The 25,079-nt window shown below is 34.0% G+C and overlaps 1 protein-coding gene across 3 annotated transcripts; it reads right to left on the reverse strand.

Annotated features, from left to right (window-relative positions):
* Nucleotides 1-694: 694 nt before the first annotated feature.
* On the reverse strand, nt 695-13,472 carry LOC140979481 (methylsterol monooxygenase 2-2). 3 transcript variants are annotated; one of them, XM_073444885.1, is made up of 7 exons: nt 13,294-13,472; nt 11,927-12,064; nt 2,936-3,081; nt 2,378-2,497; nt 2,063-2,275; nt 1,885-1,965; nt 695-1,062 (listed from the first exon to the last, which is right to left on the reverse strand). In XM_073444885.1, the coding sequence occupies exons 1-7, from the start codon at nt 13,321-13,323 to the stop codon at nt 981-983; spliced, it is 810 nt and encodes a 269-aa protein (XP_073300986.1). In that variant the 5' UTR covers nt 13,324-13,472; the 3' UTR covers nt 695-980. The 3 variants fall into 3 exon arrangements, with proteins under 3 accessions (XP_073300986.1, XP_073300988.1, XP_073300987.1); XM_073444886.1 differs by lacking the exon at nt 695-1,062 and adding an exon at nt 1,118-1,348; XM_073444887.1 differs by lacking the exons at nt 11,927-12,064; nt 13,294-13,472 and adding an exon at nt 11,882-11,906.
* Between the last annotated feature and the right edge of the window lie 11,607 nt (nt 13,473-25,079).

A 25,079-nucleotide genomic window follows, 5' to 3' on the forward strand; every position in this document is an offset into this window, starting at 1 on the left:
ACGTATGAGTAATTGAAATATCCGAACATCCATAAAATCGTGTGTTCTTTCTTACTAGTTATATTCTATCTGTCTTTTGGTTATTTCCGCAATATTATTAAGTTAACTGATTGACATTGATAATAAGATTCATGAACTCAGTTTTTCACTAAACTGATTCAACCATAGAAGAATTGGTGAAAATTGTCGAGTGTTTATTCAACCCCTTTTAAACACCTTTTTCTCACTTAATCGATCCTAACATATTGGTAAGATCATACTTATGTGGCAACGAAAATTTTGACTGATGATTTATCCATCCAAACATAAATCAGACAATTCATTCAGCATAAGAAAATACAACTTAAATGGAAGATAATGAATTTTTTTTTGGAAGATCCTTGAGAGGAAATTCCCTTGCTCGGTTTAGATCTTGTTAGTGGTACAATCTTATTTACTGTTCATCACCTACCAAAAAAAAAAAATAAAGCTCTCATTCCAGCTGCCGAAACCGGAACCTCCACCGAGTTGGTCGAAGAGGCCAAGATTTCGTCGGGAACGTTATAAGTGATTAGGGGAGGCTGGCAATGAACAAGCAACATCTACTTTTCTTTTTTCTTTTTTCTTTTTTCTTTTTTCCACCTAAATGATGTTTCGATACTCCCGTGATCAGTAGTACTATTTCAAAATTCCCAGAAGATTACAAGTTGCAACAAACATGAATTTAATCAATAATATCACCAAACTGGTTAATTTCACACTAAGAGCAACTAAAACTGTAAGTAGGTGGAATTTCATTCACGCGGTTTTAGAGGGACACGGAGTTCATAACAAACCGAGGATTGATTCCACGATACAGAATGTAAATCTTAAACTGCAATTGGACACAAAATGCAATTGCACACGATATGCTGACGAACAAAATTCAACCTATCAAATGATATGTTTCAACCCCGTGAACCGATCTGTTACACCCAACACTCGACGTCTTCCTGTCACCTTTATGTTTCCTTTAGATCAGCCTCCTCTCTGTCACTCTTAAGGGCCTTCAGCTTTCTGTAACCTTTGTCGGTACCAAATATCCTGGAAAAAACACTACTATGAGAACCTGCACCCTTGTTTACTTCCAATCACATCATTTCATCCAATCACCAAGCTATTAAGCAATCAGTAGAATTAAGAAATACACTGAGGCGCGACATGTTCGGACTGCCTCGCAGACGCTGTCTATATCACCATGTTAATGGATGTGAATTTATACATGATCTAAAATTCAAGACCGGGGACGTGTCTACTGCACCTCCGAGGCATCAATTAGCAATACCAACAAGAAAGCTCCGGCACCTGGAATTCAGCTCCATCTCTGATGCTAATAAATGCAGAGCCATGGTCTTACTCATAATTATTCACAAGTGGCTAAGAACGACTAAAGTTACTAAAACTAACTGAAGACTTGTCAAAATTCAAAAGATTGTTCAACAGCTCACTCTAATCCCAAAATCAGAGTGAATGAAAAATGCAGACTATTAGGATTGGATCATCCCCATGGTAATGCTTAATAAAGTGATTTATGGTTATAAGATATTACTCAGAACATAGTTCAAGGTTCAAAAATGAAAGCAAGGTAAGGAATCTCTTCTATGGTGCAAACTAATGCTTGAGTTACGCTGCTGGTGGCTTTGTTATTACAAGTGAAACTAAAAAAATATGGTTACAATGAGAGAGGGCTGAAATGCGTTTTATTCTGCTAAATACAACTCATAGAAAGATTTTTAATGATATTAAAGGTGTTGGTAGATGATTCAATATTCCTTAATCATCTAAAAGATGAAACAGACTATCACTCTGAAAAATCATATACGGTTGAAAAACGCAAGTTAGAAAGGAGTGGACTAAAGATCTCACCAGTCCATGTAAACAAAAGTTGATGAATAGTTGCCACTCTTAGTGTACAGCAATCGGTGATGATAGTCGTGAAAATCGGCACTGTCAATCCATAGCAGAAATGTCAGATGTAAGGTGATTAACTTAATAAATATCGTGCAACAGTCAAACAAAAGATAAAAGAGAACAAATTACAGACCCCCCATATAAAGGCAAGAAGTTAGAGAGACTCCATGGGAAATGGTACCCACAATGCGCCTCAACCGTCTCAAGGACTCTGAGCACCATCCATAACCAGAGTGTAATCAGATGAGGACCAGTTATGGCAGGACCAACAATTGTTGCAAACCCAAGAAACAAAATCTCAGCCGGGTGAGCATATTCAGAAGTCAATCCAAATGGAGTCGCATATCTGTATTATCAATCATATTGATGATTGCACCAAATAAGAGAATAATTTTATCATTATCGGCAAAACAGATATGGTTTTCTTGAGAACTTGATGTTTACTTACTCATGATGAACACTGTGGACATGCTTGTAAAGCCATTTTGTATGTAAAATCCTGTGTCCCCAGTAGAAAACAAAATCCTCCAGGATGAAGTAGAACAATATCTGGGTTGAGATGACTTTCCTGCAGAAAAATGTCAACTTTTTATTCTAAAAATAACGGGAAAAGGCTTTATTACAACTGAAAAGACACTATGCAATTCATGATTATATACTGCAGTAACACCACACAACACAGGACTACAACTTACAATCATTATTGTGATTTTTCAAATATTGAGACAAACTGATTGTGGATTAGCCAAACCCATTGCTTTTTTTTCTTGAAAGGAAAAGAACTTGATATGCTCCAGAATAACATGATTTTACAAAATCAAGATCTTTCAATGATTTTGATTGTCATACCAACTATAGGACAATCTGCAATTATAGGAAACAAAAATAACTGTTTTGTCTAGAAATGAAATTTATCCTGAGATTTGAAACATTTCAAGAGTAAAGAATCACATACAATATCAATCCCCATAAACTTCATACTAAGAAATAAAGACCACAAATGTACCAGGAGGGAAGTGGTAATGAGCTTCGCATTCCCATGAATTTGAAGACAGGATAGGATAGGATCATAACAGGTAGATTGACACAAAAATGATACAGCAATAGCTTAGTGATACATTTCTCCTGAGCTGCAGGGGTATTATTCTTAGTCTGCAGAAACAGAAAAGCCAAGAATCATTATGATTTGAATGAGTCAAGTCACTAGCTAGTTACAATCCATAGTAAAATACTTGCACCACTACCTTGAGCACATAATTTAAAGGAACTCCATGTCTCACATCAACATGCTTATTCACTCGAAGGCAGATGGATTTTCAAATCGCATCTTAAGTAAAAAACAAAGCATTGATCAAGCATATTTCAAAAGAATATTAACTGCCATCAAAGCGTCTTTTAGTTGATATTCAAGCTTCCATCCACAACACCAGATTAGGATATATAACTCCGAAAATAAAAACTTGAGAGGCCACTTAAGGTCAAACATGTGAACAATAATTTTTGTTTCTCTAGCATTGACCCATAAGTAGATCAAGAAACAAAGAGAGCCACCAATTGTCGAGGCAAAAACCAGCACCTGAACTCGTTGTTAGATTGAAAATATCCTAACTTTTGGTGATAACAAACAGTTTTGAACTGTTTCACGATCTAGCTGCTATTTACATGTATTCAGAGGTTTCTAACTGGAAGCCGTGAAGTCAGGCCAGACTGCATGATTATATCAAGCAGTAATCCAACCTGACCGCAGATCAGACTAATCCTAGCTGGACATATCTATCATCTAAAATACATTGACAGATCATGCATAGTATCCTACCAACTTCCGATTGACTGGAATGTTTTTAATATGTCAAGAGTCAATCAACATTTCAAAATCCAAAGTAACCAAAGCCATAAAAAGTGAAGAAACAATAAATGGACATTAAATATAGTGTACTATAAAGAGAACTTGACAATATCATCGTGTCAGATGTTAATACATATGATCGTTGAAAAGATTCCAATCATTGGAGATGTTCGTGTATAAATATGTAGATTCAAGATTGAAGAAAGACACAAGACATAAGCTTTTACAATATGCAAAATACAAGATTCCGAACACTCTTATTCTTTCAAATATCAAGTTGTTCACTAGCACATGATCACCTTTCATATCAGATCATCAAGGATCAAATTGTGCCATTTCACCAACTCCAGCCGTTAAAAACTATCTGTTGAAGAGTTCTGATATATCCGTCTGAACCAAGGGTTCCAAAGACAGCCAAACTTATTTATAGTATTGTTTGAACTTTTACTAAGAATTTCGATTTAGGCAGTGATAAGTCTTAATCGAAGTGGGTTTGTACAAAGATTGTATAAATCAAAATATTTTAGTGGATTTCATCCTAAGTGGAAGATAAGGTGACATAGGAGCTATTAGTCTCCGAACATCAATAAATATCATGTCTTATTTACTTGCATCTTATATCTCTGTATGCTTTATTGTTCTTATCTAGCCGCATTGTTAAACGTTTGCTTACATTGAATATATTGTATCACTAGTCTAGCCGGACCGTTCCTGTCAAAATCTTTTAAGTAGTCCAGTTACTTCAAGTGGTCCAGAAAAAAGGCATTAATGACTAATAACTGTTATGGTCAACTCGAGTTACAATTTTTTTTAAAAGAGCTCATTCATCCTCCTCAACTCTTTTTCGTACCATAAACTAGTACCGTATAGGTTTTTTTTAACTCGGATATTCATATATTTAAATGACATCACTTACCAAAATCTCTATGTTTTCTAAATAAGACAACGATGATTGGACGATACACATGCAGGCACATCTAGCCACAAAAGATGATACATATGGTATATCATCACATATGACACAATGAAGATCCTCAAAACCAACACTGTCATAGCCATATCTGAGGGAGAACCTCAATTAGTTGAAAAATATCGGTCAGAGAAGTTGCCGAGGACAAAAAAAAAAAAGCAAAACTTGACAATGTGGCCAAGGATATCATTTACAAGACTCTTGATAAAAATATTTTCGGTAAAATTAAAACTTGATCTACAACTAAAAAGATCTGAGAAAAGCTGACCCAACTCCATGAGAAAAAAGATCAAACAAAGGAGAACAAGCTTACTGTGGCAATTCAAAAGTTTGACAATGCAAAGATGAAGCTCGGCGAGACATTGAATGTGTTTGCCGAACGATTTAGTGGTATTGTAATTGAACTTGCTTCTTTTGGCAAAAAATACTCTAATCGTGAATTTTCTTTGAAGGTAATGAGAGCATTGCATAAAGAATGAGATTTAAAGTTTGTAGCAATGAGGGAGTCCAAAAACCACAACAAACTCGAGCTGCACGACTTGTTTGCAGATTTGAAGGCATGTGAGTTCGAATTAAGTATCCAGACAGAAGTGGAGCCTTCCACCCCTCAACCTACCAAAGCTCTAGCCCCCACAACATCCACTACAAACAACGGTAAAAAGTCTTCCAACAGAGAATCTGCTGATTAGTTAAACAATGAGGTCATGTCATTGTTTGTTAAAAATTTGGCGAATTCATGAGAAAAAATCAATGTAAGTTTAAGTATTATCGTAAAAAGGATCAAGCTGATAAAAATCAAGCTTGTTTTAAATGTCGAAAGAAAGGTCATTTTATTGCGGACTACAATAGGCCAAAGAATGATTAAAAGAAGCCCAGTGAAAGAAGAAAGTTCAAAGATGATAGAAGATCATTCAAGAAAAAAAAAACGGAAGGTGATTGTTGTTGAGGATAACAAAACAAGAGGGCTGATTCAGACTCAGATCCTTCATGCTCAGATACCTCTTCCAGCGAGAATGAGAATGAGAAAGTTCAGTGTCTAACGCTAGACATCGAGCCGGAGATCACAGAAGTCGAGCCGAAAACTATTGATGACATGGTATTTGATTTCGACTCAGACTAATTTACACGAGAGGATATTGTCACGGTACTGCGTAGCATGGTAGATAAGTTTGAAAGACTTCCGCAATCATTCGAAGAGTCAAGGACGAAAAGAAAAATGAATAGACAAGTCTAGTGACTCTAGCCGCTTCCAGCGAAAGGAGCTTGACAGTCTAAGGATAAAATTCAATATGTTAGCAACTGAGAACGATGATTTACGAAAAGTGTTCCATGTAACTATCAATAAAAATAAACGTTTGACGCAATTAGTCAATTTCTGGAACAAGTCTTCTACTTCCATAGTGGAGATGCATGAGATGCAAAAACCAACCAGAGATAGAACTGGCTTAGGGTTTGGCAACAATGAATGTAGCTCTTCAGAAGCTAGTACTCAATCGTGTCTAGACAAAGGCAAATCTAAAATGATACACTTTGTCCAGTCCAGCATGATATATGAACATGATAAGCCAAAAATCCAAACAAGTCAAATCGTAACTTTTGAGAGCAGGGCTAAGTATAGAGGTGTTGGCTATGTTGAAACGGAAAATTCTACGGCTAAAATACAGATAAGGTCGAGTTAGTCATGGTCACCATACCGGCTTGAAATGGTCTCGCAGAAATCCAAGTCTAGCTGGACATTATTTTGTGAAGGGAAAAACTAGCCGGTATTATAATTGCAAGATGAACTTAATCAGTTTGAGAGAAACAAAGTTTGACACCTTGTTCCTTCTAATCAACGTATAATTAGAACTAGATGGGTGTTTAGAAACAAATTAGATGAATATGACTCTATCATGAGGAATAAGGCTAGACTTGTTGCTCAAGGATATATAGATAGGAAGAAGGAATATACTTTGATAAATCATTTCCTCTTGTATCTAGACTTGAGGTCATAAGAATATTTTACTAAGGGCGATCATTCTCTACTAGTCTAGATTTATGTTGATGACATTATATTCAGTTCTACAAATCCCAAACTTAGTGAGAAATTATCTAAGTTAATGCAGGAAAAGTTTGAAATGAGTATCATGGGAACTGACTTTCTTCCTCGGATTGCAATTCAAGCAGCTAGATATTGGAATCTTCATCAATTACGCCAAGTACACTAAATAAATTCTAAAGAAATTTGGCATTGAGAATTGTGTTGTTGCTGCCCCTATGAGCTCATCAATCAAAATATACAAAGATGAAAAGGGAATCTAAGTGGACCTAATCATGAATAGAGGTTTGATTGGATCACTGCTACATCTAACACTATGCCGGCCAGACATTATGTTTGCGGTTTGTTTATGTGCAAGATTTTAAGCTAATCCTAAGCAATCTCATTACACTACAGCTAAACATATTCTTAAATATCTTAAAGGGATTTGGTATCCCAAAAATTCCAGTTTTGATCCAATTGGTTAATCAGATACATATTATGCAAATAGCAAAATTGATAAGAAAAGCACTAGTGGATCATGTCAGTTTCTTGGACACAGAGTGATATCTTGGTTCAGCAAAAAACAAATTTAAATTACTACATCTATCGCTGAAGCTGAATATCTAGCCGCAAAAAGTTCTTGTGCACAAGTTCTCTGGATCTAACAATAACTCAAGGACTACGACATCTATTCTTCTGAATCTCCGATATTCCATAATAATACAAATGTCATTGCCATCATATATAACACCGTGTTGCAATCTAAGACCAAGTATATTAGCATCAGACATCATTTTATTTGAGACCATGTGATGAAATATGACATCCTTCTAGACTACATCTCAACGGATCAACAAGTTGTCGACATCTTCAATAAGCCATTGTGTGATTCTAAGTTATTATATTTTCGCAATATTCTTGGCTTAATAAATTTGAATTAAATGCATAAATTTAGGGGGAATATAGGTCAAGCTAGTGAGACAGAATGTCAAGCCAGTACGCAACTCTGGCCACTCCAGCTAGAGTTTGTGGAAGTCAGATCTCACCCTGTGCTCTAACAGTACTTCCTTCCTAAAATATATTAATTTTTTGAAAGATCAACTGAATTTATTGCACAATCAGTTATTATCCGTATTAAAAATAATTTTATTTTATAGCGGATATATGAACTGTCAAAAGTCTCTTTCTGAACTTTCAAATTTTTAAATTNATATGTATACTCAAATTTAAACCTCATCATCTTTTCCGATCACTTCGATATTCTCAACACACTATTCTCTTTGTTTTCGTGTATTCTAACAATTCAAAAAATCAAGTCAAGCTACTCCAAGATTTATCTAAAAATGACTAGCTACTCTATCAACACTCTAGTTGTCAACTTTGAGTCAGTCCTGACTATGAAAGAGAAATAAACCATTGTAGGCATGTTCAAATGCTGGGCTTAGGAAATTTTTGGGATGCAGTACGAAAGTCTCCAAGCCTGTTCCCAACGAGTTCTTACCATCTCCCAAGCAAGAACATGAAGTCGTTCTCTGAACTATACAAGGCAACAATCAAATTATCTCCCAGGAATTGTTCGCATAAACTTTTGATCTTTCATCCAGCGGTCTAACTGTTTGCTCTGAGTTCTCTGAGGAAAACATCGCTCACTGGCGGTCAGAGTTATCTCTATATCAAGATTTCCAGTCTCTTCCCCACATGTCTTAAGAAAGATCTGAAAGTTGAATTCAGGCTACTCGCCGATCTTGTTAGCAAATCATTGTTGGAAAAGTCCGGAGCATTTGACAAAGTGGCAACCGAGAAGTTCTTGGTCATGGACACCATCACATCCAGGGTAAACGTAACCTGGTCAGATATTCTATTCAATATATTTACTGCTATGATCAAGGGAAGGACTCAGTCCCATGCATACAACAAAAAGTTGTTTTGGTGAATGTTCCAAAGCTCCACTCCATCAAGCTCATGAATGCCACCGTCGTGGAGACATTCAAGAAGCAAAATATTCCAACATGAGTTGAACTGTTGGAAATCAAAAAGAAAAAAGCAGAATAACAAGAGACTGCCAAGAAGAAACACAAGCCGGCCAAAACCCCTGCTAGAGATGCGAAAAGAAAGCTCATTTTTTCTTCTGATTCAGATTTTGATGCAGGTAGGGAGAATGTTTCCCTCACCCAAGTGTTTGGTGGACCAAAGAAGGCTACCAAGCCAAAGAAGAAGGCGGAGAGTCCTGAGGTGAAAGATAAAGTTGATTAAGCATGTTTCCAAACCACTCAAATCTACACCAATTCCAGCCATTCGTATCTCCAGTCTGAGTGGAGTCAAAATTGTGGAAGGTGAATAAGTTGCCACACAATTTGGTCTACCTGCCATTGATCCCAAGGACAAGGGCAAGGGCATACTTGTTGAGCAAACAAAACTCTTCAATGCTCAAGCTGCCATCAATGTCGCCATGCGGCGAGTTGATGAGATTGTCAGAGAAAGACTTGTCATGTTTGATAAATAGGTTGATTATCGCACCGTGGTTCATTTCTTTGTAATCCGTGAAGAGACAAAGCTGAAGGCCGTCGCCAAACCAGAGGATAAGATTCTACATTGGGCTGAAACCGATATAATCTCTGAAGCCCTAGAACGGTGAGAGTTCTTACTTCTCCAATCATTACTCCAGCCGCAGAATAGTTGAACACGATGGATGAGGATCTCTCTCCTCAAACACTGACAGGTGGAGAACTTGTGATTTGGACTGTTTCTTTAGAGACCCTACCTATCCAATTGACTCAAGACGTTTCTTCTCAGTCTCCTCATACTTTATCCGAGCCAAATGACCTAGCTGAAGAAGATTTCTTGCCGCAACAGCCAATAGATCAACTTCAAGCCATGTCGAAATCTGTCAACAGCCTGGAGATCAATCACTTCACTCTTAAAGTTGATTTTGATCATTTTAAGAAAACGAGTGCTCGAAGATATAAGCTTCATTGGCAAGCACTTCCTGAATTTGAGCAGAACAGACCATGATGAAGAATGAAGCTGCCCATATAAACGCATAATTTTCAGTCCAAATCACTCAAGTCAAGAATCATATGGATGAGAGGCTTGGTAATTTACAGACCAGACTTGGCAACCAATTGCAAAACATTTTGGACTATATGCAACGTGATGATGCAAAAAATGGGGAAGGTTATAAGAAGTTAGAAGATCAAAAGAGGAAAGTTGAAAAAGCCAAATTCGAAGAGGCTACGAGAGCTGAAGAAGAGAGGCAGAGAAGACATGAAGACGAGGTGAAAAGAAAGAGCGGTGGTGGCAATAGCAGCGGCGGCTCAAGTTTTAGGAGACAAGTTATTTTTTATGTAGATGTAATAGGTTTACTTTCTCCACACTTTTAAAAATGTAATTTCATTCACTCAATGAAATACATTATTTCTTTTGACTTGTGTTTGATATTTGAACTGCTCATATGTATCTGTTGTTCTTAGTCTAGCAGCTTAGTTTTGTTATCACCAAAAAGAGAGAAATTGTTATATTAAAATTATCATATGTTTCAGTGATAACAAATAGTTTCTAGTTGTAAGAATCTAGCTTTTATGTACATGTATTCACATGTTCTAGCAGAACGTCGTGAAGTCAAGCCGGACTGCACTCTTGCTGAAATGATTATGTCAAGCCGTAATCCAACTTGACCACATTAATAAGATCAAGCCGCAGACTGATCCTAGCTGGACATATCCATCAACTAAAGTACATTGGCGATATCCTACCAACTCCCGATTGACAAGAATGTTTCATAATATGTCAAGAGTCGATCAACATTTCAGAAGCGAAAGTAGCCAAAGCCGAAAAGTGAAGAAGCAATAAATAAGCATTAAACGCAGTGTACTATGAAGAGAAGTTGACAATGTCATCCTGTCGGATGTTAGTATATATGATAATTGAAAAGTTTCCGACACGTTCGTGTATAAATATGCAGATTCAAGATTGATGGACACAAGATTGAAACTTTTAAAATCGGCAAAATACAAGATTTCGAGTACTCTTATTCTTTCAAATATCAAGCTGCGCACTAGCTCACGATTACTTTTCATATCAGATCATCAAGGATCAAATAGTGTCCCTTCACCAACTCTAGTCGTTCAAAGCTATATGTTGAAGAGTTGTCATATATCTGTCTGAACCAAGGGTTCCGAAGAAAGCTAGAATTATTCACAGTGTTGTTTGAGTTGTCACTAAGAGTTTGATTTAGGCAGTGATAAGTCCTAATCGAAGTGGGCTTATACAAAGATTGTATAAATCAAAATCTTTTAGTGGAATTCATCCTAAGTGGAAGATAAGATGACGTAGGAGTTGTTAGTCTCCGAACATCAATAAATATCATGTCTTATTTACTTGCGTCTTATATCTTTATTTGCTTTATTGTTCTTATCTAGTCGCATTGTTAAATGTTTGCTTACATTGAATATATTGTATCACTTGTCTAGCAAGACCGTTTTCGTACTCAAAATCTTTTAAGTGTCCAGTTACTTCTAGTCATTCAAGAAAAAAGGCATTAACAGCTAATAACTGCTAAGGCTATCTCGAGTTTACAAGAGATTTTAAAAGAGTTCATTCACTCCTCCCTCTAAACTCTTTTTTGATCCCATAACTCGTCAACACTTTACCAAATGTTTATCTTAACCTACAAGTTACAAAGTTGTCCTCCAAGAAAGTTAACCAAACGAATAAAAACAAGTTGGTTAAACTAAGAAACTACCTAATCACGACAAACATATATATCATGTTAACTAAGTCACTCATCGGCTAAAATTAAAATAAATAATAGAAAGTTTCCTGCTTTGGGTCAAAAGGTAATATTATTTTGAATGCTGTATATTTTTTGAGTGAGAATGAAGATTCCATTCAAATATTGAAATTCGTAATTCTTGCAACAAATATGATATTTGCGCTAGATATTAGAGACTTGGAAAAGGTGTATCATTCAAATATTGAAATTCGTAATTCTTGCAACAAATATGATATTTGCGGTAGATATTAGAGACTTGGAAAAGGTGTATCACAACAAAGAGTACAGCATCTAAATACAATAATGTGAAAAAAAAATATTTAGTCCATTTTTTTAAATATTTACCTACAGTGCCTATGATGAATAGAAACTGAGCAAGTACAGTGAAACCTGAATTTTGTACTTGCTTAGCCATCCAGCTCTTTCAAAAAATATGAACGGGAGTCCAGACAAGAAAAAGACACTTTCATGAAGAAAGAAACTTCCAAGGCACGCCAGTTGAAAGTCATTAAAATGAGTAATGAGATACTGCAACAAAAAAATATTAGATGCATGTTACATTGAGGCTACTAGAAATAACAAAATTTTCAAATAGATATTCAAAGATTGTTATAAGAAAAGCTAACACCGGTTGTTCATAAAGTAAATTCAAAACATTAGACCTCTAAAATAAAACATAAATTCACCATTTTCTTCACAAAAGATGATAACAACAATATCTTCAAACCACCAATAAATATGGAATATGTGCCAATACAAGGTCTCCGATATAGAACCCGGCCTAGCATTCTAATGAGCATAAACAAGGTAGGAAATTAACATGTTTTTTATGAAACATAATTGGCACAAAAATATGAAAGGTAATGCTACAAAAGACGCCCATTTCAAATCTAAAGATTAGTCCATGATGAAAGAAGCACTTAAGGAATATGATCAAGCGGCTCACACCAATCACTAGAAACCAAATATTCTCCAAATTCTACGTAATAAAGATGCCTTAATCCCTCCAGTAATCCAAAAATTCCTTAGCAATATGATAGTGTCTTTATCTTACTATTAACATGAAATACAGCGAATAGCACTTCTTATTGATGGCATTGAATACTCCGTAGACATACCAGGCATGAAAACAAAAATTAAGCAAGCTTATGGAAAAAACAGAGCACAATATATGCAGATACAAGCAACAGATTCTTGAAAATAATTATCCGCTTCACAGGCAGGGTTTGATGCATACAGAAGGCTCTAAATAGATTAAAAGGACAAGCAAGCAACCACTCATCAATTTCCTTTTTAAGCCAAACAAGCCTCAAAGTTTTTGGAGAAGAAAACTAGAATTCAATTACATTAGAGCAACAAAAACTCAATCCAACCCACAGCCACACACTTTATTACAAGTAAACGTATTGCCGTCCTTTCAATCAAAGAAGAAGGTGACACATCAAAACAATTAGCTCAAATCTAATTAACATTCAAATTATCCATCATTCGCAATTCGCGGCTAAAATCCAAGCATATGGACTGTTCAATAGCACAATCTTCTCCAAAAAAATTGATTCTAAATTTTTTAAAAAAAAAAAAAACAAGAAGCAGCCAGCAACAAAAATCGTAAAGACAATGCATCAATCCTACAACCAGTGGAACATCAAAAAATGGCTCAAATATAAGAGAAAAACATAAAATCGATCAAATAAAATTCAATTAACTACATACAAACCGAAAATAAATCGGAAAAAAAAAACAAATAGAGAAGTTACCGTCCAAGCAGACTCGACGATTGAAGCCATTGGAAAAGGAAGAGGAACAGAGTGAGTAATGAAAATTTTGGTAGTGAAAATAAGGGGTCCAGAGGGAGGGAGGATACAGACTGTCAGCGGAATCTCAGCTCGTGGCCTGCTCTCTGTGTATCCTCCCACCACTTACGTTTTATTTATAGAAAAATAATATATTTGAATTGTAAATATTAATTTCTATTTCTATATATTAGAAATAAGGCTGGGATCGGGTAGGGACCCATCCCGTAACCCCTGACCCGATCCCCGTCCCGATAAGAATTGGGAATAAAAAAAGATTCCTGATCCCGTACCCGACAAATATCGGGACCCGAATGTTCGGGATCCCGAATGGATCGGGTCGGGAAGGGAGACAAAATCCCGATAAATATTTTTTAAAAAATTAATTGAACATCATGACATAGTATGTAGTATGTACATAAGTATTATAAATTATAAATAAACCGAAATATAACAATTTCATAAGCTTACACAGAAACAACGTTGCAGTAAAGTACAACACAACGTTCTTGAAAAATAAAATCTAAGGTATAAATAAACCAAAATATAACAATTACAAATAGTTGATCGATAATTAAACATAAACATCCATCCAATAGTTGTCACTTCAATGACAAAGACTCTAAAACCAATGACGTGCTGTTTACTACGAGTTATTATAAATAAATTTATGTAGATAAAAATCTATCATTTTATTTGATCTTAAGTTATGAAGTAAAATATATAATAATAATAATAGTAGAATGATAGAAAAGGAGTTTAAGTATTCATAAAAAGTACTAAAAAATTAAATATTTACTTACTTGTGGGGATTTCATTTTTTTTTAAAATTTAATAAAAAAATTATTAATATATTCGGGTCGGGAATCCCGTCGGGTATATCCTATATTCCCGATCCCTTTCCCGATTCAGAGCGGGTCGGGAGGTTGGGAAAATTTCGGGTCGGGCTCGGGTCGGAAGTCGGGAAGGGTCGGGAATTTTATGATTTTTGCCAGGCCTAATTAGAAATTGAAGACAAACACGTGTTGCTATGGAAAACGACACGAGTTTAGTAGAATGAGGGGCAAGACGACTTTCAACCATCTGGTCAGATAAATCGTATTGGACAAACATTGAGTTTTAACAGAAGAATTTGAACTCTAAACCATTGGTCAAACGTTCACTTACTCCACTAACTCGAACAACCCTCGTTACCTATATAATGACACCCTTATTATAATTTGGGTAGTCTATACGATCCACTTAGTTGAACTCGACTCTTAACCGTAGTTCTTTTTATAAACAGACATCTTAATTGAATCCGTTCACGTAATATAATTACTTAAGATATAATTATTTTTTCTTCAGATATATCTTTCTCAATCAGATTATGATTAGATTCACTTAATTTAATTTTAATTTTGATTCAAATTATAGTGTACATAATCTACGAAATAATAGTTACTATATCATTACTCATTTTAAAATCTATTCCTCATCTTTGACATAATTTGTAATATGGTCCATACTATATGTGACAAAAAAAAATCATGTGAGATGGACTCACGAATCAATTTTATGATACGGGTCTCTTATTTTGGTCACCCACGAAAATTGTTGCTTGATGTTAAAAGTATTTTTTTATTATAAATATAGTAGGATTGACATGTCACACTGATAAAGATTTGTGATATTATCTCATAAAAGACATACTATTTAAAAAATCATGTTGATATCGAATCGCATCGAGTGTTTTTATGAAACCAAGTTACGTGGTCAATAGGACCGATTTAGAATCTACGTACGATGATTTGTCGCTATATGTTATATAATATTTTTTGGACTTAAATATACATCGTTGTTTTTAAAGTATGATAATGGCTTCAATATTTAAATTTTTTTTTTTTTAATATTAATTGACAAACTAGGATATTTTCAATACTTTTAGATTTTGATCTTTGAATTCTCGATGCCTCCGAGGATGATCGTACCAATATAAACAACAATTTTCAAATAATACTACGTACAATCCGCCAGTCTATGATTATTCCAATGTTTATCAATTATTAAAGAGAGCAACAATTTTCTACTTTGTTGGAGAATTTAGATCCTATGCTATTTATTAGTTGAAGTGTTAAAATAACACCTTAAAATACAAACTTGGCAGTTGGCGCTGGAAAATGCCGGTGTTCCATCAGAAATTATTGATATGCCCGGCACTACATGACAGTTGGACCAAAATAACTTAAAATTTAAAAGTAAGTGCATTAAGACTAAAATTCGACAAATTAATAGATTAAATTCAAAATTAAACAAGTTAATTAACTGATTAAATTATTTTGGTCCAACTGTAATGTAGTGCGATTAAATTATTTTCCCTTTATCTATAATTTAAAAAATAGGAATGGTCACAATTTTTTATTTTACTTTTCTTACTAGCTTTTGGACAGCACCTCGAGCAAATTTTGGACTTCACTTTGATCGAGCCTTTAGACAACACCTCGAGCAGATTGGCAGCAATTGGGTCGAACCTTTGGACGGTCTAGCTGCTGCACGAAATGACCAATACCAGCCTTCCTTCGTTCCTTGAGGTGGCCAAGATTTATGACTGATTTGGGAGGAATTTTGATGCAAGGTTTTGTGAGAGGTAGAATGATATTTATTGAGACCAATGTGACTTTAGATCTCCTCCTTCATACCAACCAATGGGTCTCTTCCAATTACCATATGTGTTTTTTAAATTTATTCTCCTTTCATGTCAAAAGTTGCATTGTTTATTGCCTGTGATATTTACACGTTTTAATTTTGTACTTATCATTGCTAACTTTTTGCCATAATGGGAATAAAATTGGACTTTTCTTGCCTACAGAATTGAGTTCATGAGCTTTAAAATTCTGAATTTGGATTTTGAATGAGACCCAGAACGGAATTTTGCCAAAGTTGGTCTACTGGGTCAATGCTTGCGGGGCATTCGTTTGACCTAAAAATTTATGGCAAAAATACATAAGAATTGAATGTATGATCATAATTAGTCGGTAAAAGGCAAACAATGTTCAAATAATTTGAATTAATATAGAACCAGTCAATTTATGGAAAGATCATGGACCATGTAGTGGAGAGAAACTCTCAGAGCTGAACAAAGTGGGAATCAGCAGGACAGACAAGACTTGGAACTCAACACATTAAACTCTGAAAATGCTCCGATCCAACGACAAATCTACAAATTTTAATCAGTCTACTTTAAGTATTTTCATCTTTTATTCTAGATTCTAGCACTTCTAATTTATTTTCATTCCAACTTCCAGTAAGCTTATTATATTTTATATGTTTTGTGAATTCCTTGCGATTTGTAAATACATAATCATGACTGGAGTTCATTTCTTCAGTTTCTATATTAATTTCCTTTGTTTTTAGCGTCATATTTTCTTAGGAGATTATAACCAACAATTAAATTAAGGATTCGAAGTAGCATTGTATTTAGAAGTTAGATTTTTTTAAGTTTTTACTCCATTTTGCACCGACACGCCCTCAACATCCAGAAATTTGTACAACAACAATGAGAAAATGCCCCTTCACCTCAAATATCAGTGCCTATATATAAGAGGTCGGTCGAACTCAGAAACCAAATGCTAAATAACCCTTGTAAACGTCCGAATCTTGGAATATTCTTAAATTGACGAAATAAGTCACCTCTCAAATAATTACCCAAATAGGTGGCCAATTACTCGTAGGAGATGGTGGCACTAAAAAAAAAATATATTGGTTAGCGACGGTTTTAAAACAATCGTCACAAATACTTGCAGAGATATTTATGAGGTAGAAATTTTGATGCGGTAGTATCATGTATTGTTCAACGTGCTTTGCTAGCCCCCAAAAATGAAGAGGATCCCCAACCACATAGTATATTCAGATATAGATATATAATTCGGTTATTCAAAAAAATAAACCAAAGTTAACTAAGATGAGAGCTGTCAATTTGGGTTTAAATCAGAGGATCGGTCCACACCTTTCACATATTATTTTATAAATTTTGAAATATTTATATTATTTAGAATTGAAATATTTGTATTATTCAGAGTAGTTTTTATATATATGGCATTCAGTTTATGAATTTTGAAATATATATATCTATTACTATTATTAAGAATCTCTATAATATAGATAAAAAAGATGTCTTGGTCTGTTTTTGGATGGCAAAATTTTGCCTTTATGTTATACTAATATTACTCTTTTGTTTTTATTTTAATTTTTAATTTCAACAAACACTTTTGTTTTTATTTTTTTTATTACAATAATTCAAATTTCACTTTAGTCCTTCGATAATTATAAAAAAAAACTGCATACACGCACCACGTGTGCAAAGTAGCTAGTTATTTAGAATGTGTNTTTTTTTTTGCATGTTGACTCATATAACATGCAACTCGTGGAGGGTTGAGTTGATGTTTTTTCGATTTCCCAAAATGGCGGTCTGGCCCGTGCCGTTTAACGGCAGACCAACTGATTTGACAACTTTAGCGCCATTAAACTCATTTGACAACCTTAGGTGAGACCAAGCATAAGTGGGAGGATTTTTAAAGAGGGAGATTTGGTGATGGTGCAATTGCATGGTAGTATATTTTCTGACGGTCCTTTCAATAGCTCAAATACAAGAAAAACGGTCCTTTCCAAGTTCTTAAAAACGTTGGTGTCTAGTGATAATACCTATCAAATCAACGTACCAGCTGATATGAATCTCTCCGACACTTGCAGACTAATATCGTCTTTGACTAAGTTCAGGGACTAGTAGTTTGCCGAGTTTTTTTAAGGTGGAGAAACACTTTCAGTGAAACAATAATGACGTTTCAAAGAAATAATAAAAACTCGACTCAATCGAAAGAAAATAAAATGAAAATGAAATATTATTAATATTTATTTAATGTTTGAATGCAGATAACAAATATATGTATAGATTACTTAACCTAGTTCTAGTTCTAGTTCTAGTTCTAGTTCTAGTTAATTCTAGTTCTAGGCCAAGTCGAGATTGGACAATTTCTTTTCAAACATATGTTAGAGATTTTTCTCAAAATCATGTTTTTTACGTATATATAAAAATGATATATAATATGCGGAAGCTTAATCGAGAATTACCTCTGGCCATTGAGAATTTTTGATTTCTTCGTTTTTCTTCTCGGTTGATGCTTTCTAAGCACTCCACCCTCTCGATAGATGTTGTATATTTCTTATGAGGTGTGTGTGCTTAGGGACCTCAATCGTCTCTATTTATAGGCATCTCATACCATCAACGAGAAAAATCGGGAGTCTGAATGTCAAAAGAAGAAACGTATACGCATCTCAATTTTATAAAGTTGAGGTTGCGTACGCAAGTATCGTCAAAATATGTAGGCAATGGCCGTCGCCAATTCCTACACGATATTTCTTTTAACATGTGTCATATTTCTTACATTCTCCCACTTGACACATATATCTCATTTACCATAGGAGAAAATAAATACATGAATCATGGCGATAGGTCATCTAAAAACGATTATTATCTTCCATGTATCACAATGTATTATATCTCTCAAATAACTTAATGAATAACCCATATGTTTATTCGAGGTCCAACTTTATTGATATTTCTCAAATCAATGAATGTGTACACAACAAATATGAGAAAATATCACATCATAGCTTTATTAACTTTGTTCTTACAACAAAATTACATAAAGGAACCAAGTCTCATTCTTTCTGTATGATCCTTAATTTCAATGGTGGCATGCTTTTAATCAAAAGATCTGCAATCATCAATACAGTGCTAATGTGTTCGATAAGTAACTTCTTATCTTTAACACGTTCTCGTATGGCAAAATACTTAATGTCGATGTGCTTGCTTCGACTACCACTTTTGTTATTTTTAGCCATAAAAACAGCAGCTGAATTGTCACAATATATTCTTAATGGCTTAGATATAGAATCCATAATTCTAAGCCCTGAAATGAAACTCTTCAACCATACACCATGTGATGTTGCCTCAAAACAAGATACGAACTCAGCTTCCATAGTGGAAGTAGCAGTCAATGTCTACTTTGAACTTCTCCAAGATACAGCTCCACCAGCTAGCATAAAAATATATCCTGAAGTGGATTTTCTTGAATCAATGCAGCCAGCGTAGTCTGAATCAGAGTAGCCAATTACTTCCAAATTCTCAGTTCATCTGAACATAAACATATAATCTTTGGTCTCTTGAAAGTACCTCATTACTTTCTTTGCAGCTTTCCAATGGTCTAAACCTGGATTACTCTGATATCGTCCCAACTTCCCAACAGCAAATGCAATGTCAGGTCTAGTGCAAACCTGAGCATACATTAAGCTATGGCAGAGGCATAAGGAATGTTTTTCATTTGTTCCCGCTCTATATCATTCTTTGGGCATCGGCTCAAATTGAATTTATCGCCTTTCACAACGGGAGCTATACTTGGTGAACAATCTTTCATCCGATATCTCTCTAAAACTTTGTTGATATATGTTTCTTGAGACAGACCTATAATACCTCAAATTCTATCTCTATGTATCTTAATGCTAATGACATAATATGCATCGCCCATATCCTTCATATCAAAGTTTTTAGAAAGAAATTGTTTCACCTCATATAACAAACCATTATCATTGGTTGCAAGTAATATATCATCCACATATAGAATAAGGAAACATATCTTGCTCCCACTGACCTTCTTGTATATACATTGATCCATGGGGTTCTCAAGGAATCCGAATGAACAGATAACATCATGAAATTTTAAATACCATTGACAGGAAGCTTGTTTCAATCCATATATAGATTTCTTAAACTTACAAACCAATTGCTCACCATTACTAGAGAAGAATCATTCAGGTTGTTTCATATAAACTTTTTCCTCTAGTTCTCCATTGAGAAAAGCTGTTTTCATATCCATTTGTTGCAAATCAAAGTCAAAATGAGCAATCAATGTTAGAATGATATGAAGAGATTCTTTTTTAGATACAGGAGAAAAAGTCTCCTTATAATCGATTCCTTCCTGCTAAGTGAATCCTTTAGCAATGAGTCTTGCTTTATACCTTTCAATGTTGCCTAATGAGTCTTTCTTTGTTTTGAAAACTCATTTACATCCAATGGCTTTTACATCATCAGGCAACTAAACAAGATCTCAGACTCCATTAAATGCCATAGAATTCATCTCTTCTTTTGTAGCATTAAATCATAGTTTTGACTCATTACAACTCATGGCTTGTGAAAACGTTTCAGGATCATTTTCGGCTCCAATGTTATAGTCCGATTCTTGTAAATACACAACATAATCACTAGATATAGCTGATCTTCTTATTCTAGTAGATCTCCTAAGGTTGTTTGGTTAATCAACAATTTCTTGTTGTTCTTCATTAACAAATTGATCTACTGGATTTTCATCAGCGATTTGTGGAATTTCAGTAATTGGTTGTCTAACACCCATTTGGTCTTGAGGGGGTGTGAATAACGACCAATCTGTCATTTGAATAAGAGGGTTGTGCATTAATGTGATCATTCTCAAAAACTATGTCATGATCCCACTAATCAAGTCATTTTCAAGAAATTTTGCATTTCTTGATTCCACAATTCTAGTGTTGTGAGATGGACAATAGAATATGTACCCTTTGGATTTTTGGGCATACCCAATGAAATATCCACTTATAGTTATTGGTTCCAGTTTCTTTTCATGAGAGTTGTAAACTCTTACTTCAGAAGGACAACCCCAAACGCGTATATGTTGCAAACTCGGTTTCAAACCTTTAAATAACTCAAATGGCGTCTTTGGGACAGCCGTAGTTGGAATTCGGTTTAATATATACACAGCTGTCTTAAGAGCTTCAGTCCACAAGAATTTAGGTAGTTTAGAGCTACTAAACATGCTCTTAACCATGTCCAATAATGTTTGGTTTCTCCTCTCAGCTACGCCATTTTGGTCCAGAGAACCAGGCATAGTATATTGGGCAACAGTCCCATGTTCTTGGAGAAACTTCGCAAACGGATCAGGTGCTTGTCCATTCTCAGTGTATCTACCGTAATATTCTTCACCTCTATAAGTTCTCATAATCTTAATATGTTTTCCACATTGCTTCTCCACTTCAGCCTTAAAAACCTTAAAGGCTTCAAGTGCTTCATTTTTAGTATGAAGCATGTAGATATACATGTATCTTGAGTAATCATCAATGAAAGAGATGAAGTATTTCGGACTTTTCATGTCCACATCTGGACAACAAATATCTGAATATATGATTTCTAATATTTATGTACTCCTCTTGGCACCCTTTTTAGACTTATTGGTCTGCTTTCCCTTAATACAGTCCACACAAGTCTCAAAATCAGTAAAATATAAAGTATTGAGTACTCCATCATTTACTAATCTTTTAATTCTCTCTATGGAGATGTGTCCCAATCTTCTGTGCCACAATATAGAAGAATCTTCATTTATAACACATCTTTTAATACGTCTCTGAACATGCATAGTGGTGTTATTATTTTGTAAAGAAATAGAGAAAAGTCCATCAATCATTGTACCATTTCCAATAAGATTTGATTTATAAATCAAATTTATTGATTTATCCATAAACTGAAAGGAATAACCAAGAGGTATAAGTTTTGAAACTGAAATTAAATTCCTAGAAAAAAAGGAACATAAAATTTCTTTTCTAATTTTAAAATATAACCACTATTCAACACTAGGCAGCAAGTCCATATAGTCTCCACATGCAAAGACATCTTGTTTCCTGAATAGATGCTCCGTTCATTTTCTATTAGCTTCCTTAGGTTTTGCATACACTGCAAGGTATTTTTAACATAGATTGTAGAACCAGAATCAATCCACCATATGTTATAAATCATATCAACCATATTAGATTCATAACATACAAATGAAGTAAGAATACCTTTCTTTTCAAGCCAGTCTTTAAATTTATTGCAATCCTTCTTCATGTGTCCCGTCTTTTTACAGAAGAAACACTTGGATTCTTTCTTAATGTCAGGTTAAGGTGGAATTATTACTTTCTCTTTTCCATTGACTTTGGCTTGCTTCTTATACTTTACTTATGTAGTCATAAAAATATTTTCACTTGTTTCCATCAACAACCTTCCTTCCGCTTGAACACACATGGTCATTAATTCATTGATTGACCCTTTATCTTTATGTGTGTTGTAAGAAATTTTGAAGGGTCCTTATTGCTGTGGTAGAGTGCATAAAATGTAGTGCACAAGAAAAGTCTCAAACATTTCCACTTCAAGTGTCTTTAATCGAGCCGCTATATCCCGCATTTTCATTATGTGCTATCACACACCTCTCACACTGGTGAGCCTTAATGAAGAGAATTCCATAATTAAGGTGCTTGCAAGTGCCTTATCTAAAGACTGAAATTGTTCATCAATAGCCTTCAGTAATTCTTTGACATTATTATGCTGGTCGACAGAACCACGCATACCAGCAGAGATTTTGGACTTCATGAACATTACCCAGAGTCGATTAGATCGCTCCCATTTTTCATAAAGATCAACATCATCCGGAATGTTGTTTTAAGTAATAGCAGATGGTTCGTCTTTTCGTATAGCATAATCAATATCCATCCACCCTAATTGAAGAAGAATTCTTTATTTCCATATTTTATAGTTACCGCCTTTTAGTTCGAGAATGTCATATTTCATATCAGAAAAACTCGCAGGTTGCATAACTGCAAAACATATCATATGCTTAAAATGTTTTACCAATGTAATTCATGTTATAAAAATCAAGTGACCTAAAATTTTCCTTTGGACTAAAATTTTAATTCAATAAGATTTTTCTGTAACTTTATGATAAAAATATCAAAATATATTTTCCTTAATTCCTGTGGGTAAATTAAGAAAAATATAATTTGATATTTTAACCTAATTAGTTATATAAATATAATAAAAATCCATGTTGGATAAAATTTATTATGTTTATATAATTAATTACAATTGATGTCCATTATGTGATCCAAATCCACTTAATGCATAATTTTTCATAATTAAGGATGTTGTGGCTATTCCTCAACTATTTAAAATTATACGGTTCAACGGACNTTTTTTCATGTCACCTTATAATTATTATTCACTTTAATTATTCACATTTATGTGAATCTTTATAAGCCAAAAGTTTTCATTAAATAATTTTATATTCACATTTTTACTTAATATGAACAAATATGTTCCCCATCAGTTTTTCTCTTCAATCAGAGTAGTGATAAAGTGAGGATCACATTTACATGAAAATGTGGGCTCCTCATCAGTTTTTCTTTTTTATCAGAGTAATGATAAAGTGAGGATTATTTGTTCATTTGTGAATATATGAAATATTTTATTTTATAATTTTATATTCACATCTTACTTAATATGTTCATTTCAAATTATAAACAACTTAATATAATTTAATATGAACATAATGTGAATATTGATGTACCAATTTTTTTTAATATTATTTGTATTTTAAATTTCAAGAATAAATGCAAACATAATATTAAATTTGTATGTACAAATCAAACACTTATAATATTTGACATTATATCTAACATGGAAAAATAATTTCTAAACATGTATTAGAAATTACGTCGAACTTGGAATTATTTTAATGTGTACAAATTATTTAACCAAATGCTATATGTATACCAAATTATACATATAACTAAATAACACATTAATCATTATTTATTTATTTATTATTAAAATAAAAATAAAAATAAAAAAAATAATAATAATAATTAATGTTATGGGACCCACACCCACCAAATTGACAAATTTAAGAAATGTCGATAATTTTTTTTAAATTATTGGACAAATGACTGACTTGGAAGGAAATTGAATTTAATTTGTACGTGTGGGTCGTACATCAAAATTTATTATTCTGAAAGCTTTGTATGAATAATTGAATTCAGCAGCTACGTGAAATCCATGAATTCAATTGCAAAAATCATGAATTTGCAAAATTCGAAGTCTTCTTTAAGCTTTCTTCTGCAACTTCTCCGAAAATATTTTTTCTCTCAAAAATTCTTATTTTATTTTTCAAGATTCAAGTAAGAAATTCAAACTCCGATTAAAAACACAATTCTAAGATAAGTTTCTTAATATTATTATGTTCGATCTTTAAATTTTAAGTTTCTTACGTAAAACTTAAAATTCTTTTTCCTTAAATTTCATGATATGAAATCAAATATTTTCAAGGCAGAGGTATCACTACTCTGATACCAAATGTTAGATATTTTTCTCAAAATCATGTTTTTTTACGTATATATAAACATGATATATAATATGCGGAAGCTTTATCGAGAATTACATCCGGCCATTGAGAATTTTTGATTTCTTTGTTTTTCTTCTCGGTTGATGCCTTCTAAACACTCCACCCTCTCGATAGATGGTGTATATTTCTTATGAGGTGTGTGTACTTAGGGACATCAATCGTCTCTGTTTTTAGGCATCTCATACCATCAACGAGAAAATCGGGAGTCTGAATATTAAAAGAAGAAACGTGTACGCATCTCAATTTTCTAAAGTTGAGGTTGCGTACACAAGTTTCGTCAAAATATGTAGGCAATGGCCTTCGCCAATTCCTACACGATACTTCATGTGTCATATTTCTTACATTCTCCCACTTGACACATATATCTCATTTACCATAGGAGAAAACAAAATACATGAATCATGGCGATAGGTAATCTTAAAACGAATATTATCTTCAATGTATTACAATGCATTATGTATCTCAAACTGTATAACT

This window comes from Primulina huaijiensis, chromosome 6, assembly GCF_012295235.1.
Source record: "Primulina huaijiensis isolate GDHJ02 chromosome 6, ASM1229523v2, whole genome shotgun sequence".
Lineage (NCBI taxonomy): Eukaryota > Viridiplantae > Streptophyta > Magnoliopsida > Lamiales > Gesneriaceae > Primulina > Primulina huaijiensis.